Here is a 7,500-nt window from a genome sequence, read left to right as displayed (position 1 = left end):
ATCCATGGACAAAACAAATACACTTACAGACAGGACACAACTTAGAGGGGGCGGGTGGTGCTGCACTGTTGTAACGCGCTCTGAAAAAGGGGAAAGCTGCCGGAATTTCATGCAGAGAAATGTGTTCTTAATAACGACGGGCGCAATAGCCGAATGGTTAAACCGTTGGACTTTCAATCTGAGGGTCCCGGGTTCGAACCACGGTGGTGACGGTGCCTGGTGGGTCAAAGGGTGGAGATTTTTACGATCATCCAGGTCAACATAATGTGCAGACCTGAACCCCCATCGTGTCAGCGTTCGGTGGGTTGTGGAAACAAAAACATACCCAGCATGCACACCCCCGAAAGCGGAGTATGGCTGCCTACATGGCGGGTTAAAAACGGTCATACACGTAAAAGCCCACTCGCGTATAATAATTATACGAGTGAACGTGGGAGTTGCAGCCCACGAACGCAGAAGAAGAAGAAGAAGAAGAAGTTCTTGATAACAGTAATTCTGAATACAATTCAATACAGTAGCATGCAATACAATACAATACGACACGATATGATATGATATGATACGATACGATGCGATGCGATACAACGCAACGCAACGCAACAAAACACAATACAACATGACACGACATGACACGACACGACACGACACGACACGATACGATAGGATACGATACAATACAACGCAACAAAACAAAACAAAACAATACAACATGACATGGCACGATACGACACGATACGACACGATACGATACGACACGATACGACACGATACGATACGACACGATACGATACGACACGATACGATACGATACGATACGACACGATACGAGTGCACTCACCCCCAGGCAGCCCCGCCCTGTTGGCCTTCTCTATCCGGTACTGGTAGACGTTGAGGGTGAACAGCAGGTGAGAGCAGCGACCCTCCTCCTCCTCTGAAACCAGCACACAGGTCAGGTCAGAATTTTATATAATTATCATTATGATTATCATCACACTCATCGTCATCTTCTTCTTCTTCCTCCTCCTCCTCCTTCTTCTTCTCCTTCATCGCTTTGTTACCTTTGATAGACAATTCCAGTTACTATTCTTATTCGTCGTTCTTATTATTTTATTTTATTTCAATTTATTTCTTTATTTTTATGTTTTGTTTCGTTCTTTATTTTTATGGGTTTTTTTGTCGTTAAAAGGGCAGAATTGTAAAAAAAAAAAAAAAGGCCTTCACTGTGCCTAGTTCTTTACCCATTAAAGATTCAATCAATCAATCAATCTTCCTCCTCCCCCTCATCATCATCATCATCCTTCTTCTTCTTCCTCTTCCTCCTCCTTCGTCTTCTCATTCTCCTCCAACTCACTTCTTCTTCTTCTAAAACTATTAAATAGTTGGGTTTTTTATATACTATATTTCATTGAATCTATTGACGGTTTCGAACCAAAGCAAACACTTCCACCACAACAACCCGCGCCACATTTTCTGCGTGATTCTACTGATAGACAAAAACATGTGCAACATGGAAGCGTATTAAAATAACTAGAAAACAGACATTAAAAAAATCACTCTGAGCTTTGATAAATAGAAAAAAAATAAATACATTAATTAACTGATAAACAAACCAACCGAAATATTACCGAAATGAAACGTGGAACGCTGTATTGCACCTTGTTTCTTGATATTAAAAAAAAAAAAAATGTTTAACTCACTCAGTACGGCCAGTCCTCTCTTCTCCTCTACACAGACCCCTCGGATGTCCAGTAGGTGTCTCAATGACCCAACCTTTAGCTTCCGTCGTCAGAATTGTGGTATTCTTTGTCAACATTCACCTCTTCAGTGTAAGAGCCTTCCGCTGGTAATATTTTGATGGTGGTTATTGGGGTGAAACGCTGTTAACGTCATCTCTTTCGCTGTTCGTACGGAGAGAGTTAAACCAAACGTGGAAGGAAACAACCTGTAGTGGGTGGTGGTGGTGATCTCACTTGGTCTACGTACTCCGGCCGTTTCAAGGCCATCCTCTCTTCCCCCCACCGTTACAACTAACCACCGACCACACCGCCAGTTAGTGTAAAAAAACAAAAGCTGCAGTGACTCCCCAATACCTCCACACCACTGTGAAGCCACAGACCTTGTAGGAGGCCGAAGGGAGACCACCCCTGGGTCTTCTTCTTCTTCTTCTCCTTCCTCTCCGTTTGTTTTTACTGCACCCACTCCCCGCTGTTTACCATCACGGCGGTAACAGTTATCAAGGGAGGTAAAAGAAAAAAAAAAAAAAGCAGCTCGCAAGAAAAGAGCACCCCCAGTCATAAAACAGGTCTCCGGTGAAGTGAAACAAGAAACAGCCTCATCAAAAAGCGCCGCCCAGGTTGTTTTGTTAGGCAGTTCGACTTTTATTCGGCTTCCGCGGGAACTGGGAGGGTTAGGTGGGTTGGGGGTGGGGTAAGGGGGGTGGGGGAGGGGGGTGTTAGGGTGGGGGGCGGGGGGGGGGGGGGGGACTTGTCTGTTGGTCAGGCTCCGGTGTAACGGCTCAAAACAACACCCTGTTCAAACGTACCCTACAATGGAATTCGCGTGGCTTGTCTGAGTGACTTTGTGACATTTTTACGCTCACAAACACACATTCTTTATTCGAGGGACTTGTATGTATAATGTAATGTATAAGTGTGTGATTCTTCCAGAAACGTAGGATTTAACGGTCTTAGGTGTTCGTAAAACTGCAGCGAATTAATGGCTGGTGGATATTGTTTTGTTGTTGTTGTTGTTGTTGAAGATGTGCTTGCTGCATAATTGTCTGTGTGCAACCACTCAAATCAAGGTTGTAGTTGTTTGTTTCCGGCATATTATGTGAGTAAAATCTTGCCTAGGCCTCTTGTATGACAGTATAATTATCGGTAAACGTGAACAGATTAGGTTACCTGATCTAAAAGAAATATTCACACGAAAAATACCGCTGTGTTTGAAAATTAATGTCCGGAATTCCGAAAATCAAGTACAAAAATAAACAATAAGATGAAACTATCATGGAATGTTTAATCAATGGTGATTTGACAGACACAGAGAATATTGTTTTCAAACGATATGATAGTAGGAAAGCATCCATAAGGCCTAATGAAAGTGTCACTGCGTTAAAAACAACAACAAACAACAACAACAAAACAAAACACAAAACACAGAGGGCAAACACTGAGCGATCGAGAAGACCTACAATGCATTCTTCCGTGAAGATCATGAAATAACTTACCTGCTTTAACGTCAAAGAAGAACAAAAGTAATGATGACTTGAAGCATGTGAAAGGCGGGTGTGAATTTGTGGCTCTGATTTTTTTCCGCACACACACACACACACACACACACACACACACACACACACACACACACACACACACAAACTCTGAGATCACACACTCAGACCTGACCCACATAGATTATACCTCTCACAGCAATGGCCTTCTTGTAATACCCCCGGCTTTTCTTGTGGGATCTGTTTGGCCAAGGCTTACACTGCATACACGATTAGTTAACTGGTGGGCTTTTTTTTCTCCCCCTTTTGTTCGCTTCTGGACAAGAGCATGACTGGACGCATTATTATCCTTGACGATGTCGTTTTCGAGAGAGAAAAAAATAACATGTCAAAACCTAAGCCGCAGAGAACTATCATTTCGTAATGTTTACCATAAGTCACACAGTTTACATAGACCTTTTTTTTAATTTCAGTATTTAGTGTGTGTGTGGGAGGGGGGGGAGGGGGGGCGAGGGGCGGGGGCGGGAGGGGAAGCAAGAGAAAAAAAGCAAACAAAATAAATGAATATTAAATAAACAGACAAACAACAACAAATCAAAAACCCAACAAACAAACAACAACAACAACAACAAAAAGAAGAAGAAAAACACTCCATTTTGCATTCTGCAAAACCGTTGGGCACCTCGATAATCTTTGAAACCGCTCAAGAATGCATTCCGATAATGCTACAAATTGTGTGTCTCTGTGTGTGTGTGTGTGTGTGTGTGTGTGTGTGTTGCTGTTGTTTGCTTTTCAAGATATCGCTTTCAGTTTTCTCTCAATGCTGTCCTGTCCATATGCCCAACACCACATTTGCTACACTGGGGGTACATTTTTGGCACTATGCATTATCAATATGTAAATAGTTCCGTTTCAAAACGCTGATCATGTTTACTTCTAAAGGCTTATATAGATAGATAGATAGATGGATAGATGGAGAGACAGATGGATACAGATATGCTAGTTTCAGTTTCAGAGACGTTAAAAGCTTGCGGACTGGTCCATACCACCACCACCACCACTCCCACCATCACTGCCACCATCACCATCACCACCACCACCACCACCACCACCAAAACCACCACTACCACCATCACCACCACTACCACTACCGCCGCCACCACCACCATCATCACTACCACCACCACCATCACCACCACCACCATCACCACCGTTGTCTCTCTGTGAAACATTTACGTTGATGACGATGATGTTGATCATGATGGTGACCAAAATGTGTGAACGTGTGTGTGTGTGTGTGTGTGTGTGTGTGTGTGTGTGTGTGTGTTTCTTTTGCTTGGCCGTTTCAGCTTTTGTTTTGCTTTGCTTTGTTCGTTTGAAAGTATGTACCATTATCAATGGTTTCTCCAGTGTAATGCTAAAATCATTCACAACTTAGTCTTCTGTGAAGGACTATGACTCTCAAACTAGGAGGCAAGGCAGCACCGACCCTTAGTGCTGCAGCCTTGGGGGCTAGTTGGCCTTTTGGGAGGGAACCATCCCAACGCCGACTGTCCATCATGGCTGAGAGAGTGGTGGGGGTGTAACTTGGGCAAGACACCCTCCACTATAATCAAATTCTAGCCCAGAGAGTCGGGACAGCAGTTACCTTACCTCTTCAACTGTTCTGATGAGACATAGTCGGACACGACTATCATACGTATCATGTTTGTTGTGTGTTTCCAGGTGCCAGTTGCAATGCTTGGTTCTAATTTTTTGACTAAATGCCTACGTTGACCGAACTACGCCATTTGGCCAATGAAGAAGGCGTGTGAAAGCACCAAAAAAAAAAAAAAAAAAAAAAAAAAAGAAAAGAAAGAAAAAACCACCACGTTCTGGTGCTCCATGACCTGCATGCAACTGAGGCCACAAAAAAAAAAAAAAAAGAAAAAAAGAAAAGAAAAAGATAAAAAGGAAGACTGATTCTAAGTTTGGTACACATGATTGTATGATTTGTGATATGATATGATATGATATTATATATCATATGATATTGTACGGATTCCTTCCATATTATTGTCGTTTTTGTCTTTTTTTTTTTTAACAAGCCCAAAATCCGTAAATGAAAAGTTGTATTTATTCCATAAATGCTATTGATTACTATGACATATAGTTATTATGGAGTGCCAAGTATTGGTTTGATTATTTCCATGTTGTTTAGTTGATTGTGTAATTTATATACAAAATAAAACGGTGGTCGACCCAAGAAAGTCCGGGTAAAAAAAAAAAAAAAAAAAGCCATTGGTCAGTTCCATACTACACACAGTTAGTAGCGGGTTACGACCATACTGGGCTCTTCCGTCCGTTGCAATGCAACTGGCTCCAGCAGGAGTCGTTAGAAGCGTGCGGACTCAGCAACACCACCGAACACCACCGCTACTAATACTGCTGCCCATCCACCCCACCCCACCCTTATCCCCACCCCCGCGCCCCTACCCACCCTTACCTGGCGGGGACCTGGTGGCCAGCGCGGCGTCCAGGTAGAGGGCGGCCTTGTCGGCGCTAGGGGCTCGCAGCTCGCTCTGGTTCTCCAGCTGGGTGCCGCAGATGGGGTCCTCCCTCAGGTACACCCCAGGGGCCGTGCCCACCCCGGCCGCCTCCGTCCCTGGACAGAGGATAATGATGGTGATGATGATGATAGTAATAATAATAATAATAATGGTGATAAGAATGATGATGATGATAAATGATGGTAATAATGGGCAATGATAATAATGATGATGATAAATGATGATGATGATGACGATGATGATGATGATGATACTAATTACAATGATGGTGATGATGTTGATAATGGTGCTGCTGCTGCTGCTGATGATGATGATGATTAATAACAACAACAACAACAACAACAACAACAACAACAACAATAATAATAATAATAATAATAATAATAATGAGGAGGAGTAGAAGAAGAAAAAGAAGAAGAAAAAGGAGGAGGAGGAGCAGAAGAGGAATAAAAAGCAGACGAAGAAGAACGAAGTGGAGGACGAGAAGGAGGAGTAAGAAGAGGAGGAGGAGGAGGAGGAGTTTCAGTTTCAGTTTCAGTAGCTCAAGGAGGCGTCACTGCGTTCGGACAAAACCATATACGCTACACCACATCTGCCAAGCAGATGCCTGACCAGCAGCGTAACCCAACGCGCTTAGTCAGGGAGGAGGAGAAGAAGAAGAAGACGAAGATGCTGCTGATGATGAAAAAGCATTACAGTTCAGAAATTCCGAATCCAAATCAAATATCGTTACTGTATTCTTCAGATGCCTGTCCACATGCATAGGCATTAAGAGAGAGAGAGAGAGAGAGAGAGACAGACAGACAGACAGACAGACTGACAGAGATGGAGACAGAGACAGAGAGACAGACAGACTGACAGAGATGGAGACAGAGACAGAGAGACAGACAGAGACAGACAGACAGACAATGAGACAGAGACAGGGAGACAAGGAGACAGAGAGACGAGAAGGAAAAAAGATGAGAGGAAGAGCAAAAGGACAATCGCCGTAAGGTTTCAGATAGGCGTATTGGGAAGGGAGGGAAGAAGGGAGGTCCGGCGGGGAGGGGGGAGGGGGGGAAGGGGAGACGAAGAGGATTGCGAGCAGCAGACAGAAGCAGGACGTCTCCGTACTGCCTGCCAGTGGACAGAGATAGAGAGACACAGAGAGAGAGAGAGAGACAGAGAGAGAAAGAGAGAGAGAGAGAGAGAGAGAGAAAGAGACAGAGAGAGACAGAGAGTGACAGAGAGTGAAACAGAGAGACAGACAGAGAGAGACAGACAAAGAGAGACAGGGAGAGAGACAGAGAGAGAAAGAGACAGACACAGAGAGAGAGACACACACACACACACAGACAGAGAGACAGAGAGAGAGAGAGAGAGTTAGGAGCGAAAGTCCCCGTGTGAGAAAAGTGATGTTATTTCAATGAGCCCCTACAAGTACGTTCGCAGTCTCCACACACCTGTTACGCTTCATTTCTGTAGGCATGAGCAAAAAGATGATATATATTTTTTTGGTTGCCTGTGCCAAGAAGAAGAAGACGAAAAAGAAAAAAAAAGAACAAGAACAAGAACAAGAACAAGAACAAGTACAAGAAATTGGAGGACGCGGAGGGAGGGGGGGGCGGGGGGGGGGGGGGGCGAGGAAGAGGAGGTGGATGGAGACATGAAGAAATGACAACTGGACAGAGGGAGAGAGAGGGAGAGAGAGAGAGAGAGAGAGAGAGAGAGAGAGAGAGAGAG

At 44.0% G+C, this 7,500-nt stretch overlaps 1 protein-coding gene across 1 annotated transcript in view; it reads right to left on the bottom strand.

The window, feature by feature from the left end:
* LOC143296727 (uncharacterized) overlaps positions 1-7,500 on the bottom strand; it is a 485,227-nt gene that overhangs the window by 174,727 nt on the left and 303,000 nt on the right. Inside the window, exons 10-11 of the mRNA XM_076608785.1 lie at positions 5,715-5,873; positions 839-931 (exon numbers count right to left, since the gene is read on the bottom strand). Coding sequence (XP_076464900.1) covers positions 839-931; positions 5,715-5,873 — 252 coding nt within the window. The remainder of the gene's footprint in view (positions 1-838; positions 932-5,714; positions 5,874-7,500) is intronic.

The sequence above is a fragment of the Babylonia areolata genome, chromosome 21 (genome assembly GCF_041734735.1).
Source record: "Babylonia areolata isolate BAREFJ2019XMU chromosome 21, ASM4173473v1, whole genome shotgun sequence".
Classification (NCBI taxonomy): Eukaryota; Metazoa; Mollusca; class Gastropoda; order Neogastropoda; family Buccinidae; genus Babylonia; species Babylonia areolata.
Note: the sequence above shows the minus strand (reverse complement) of the source record. Positions and strands in the feature narration are given on the sequence as shown.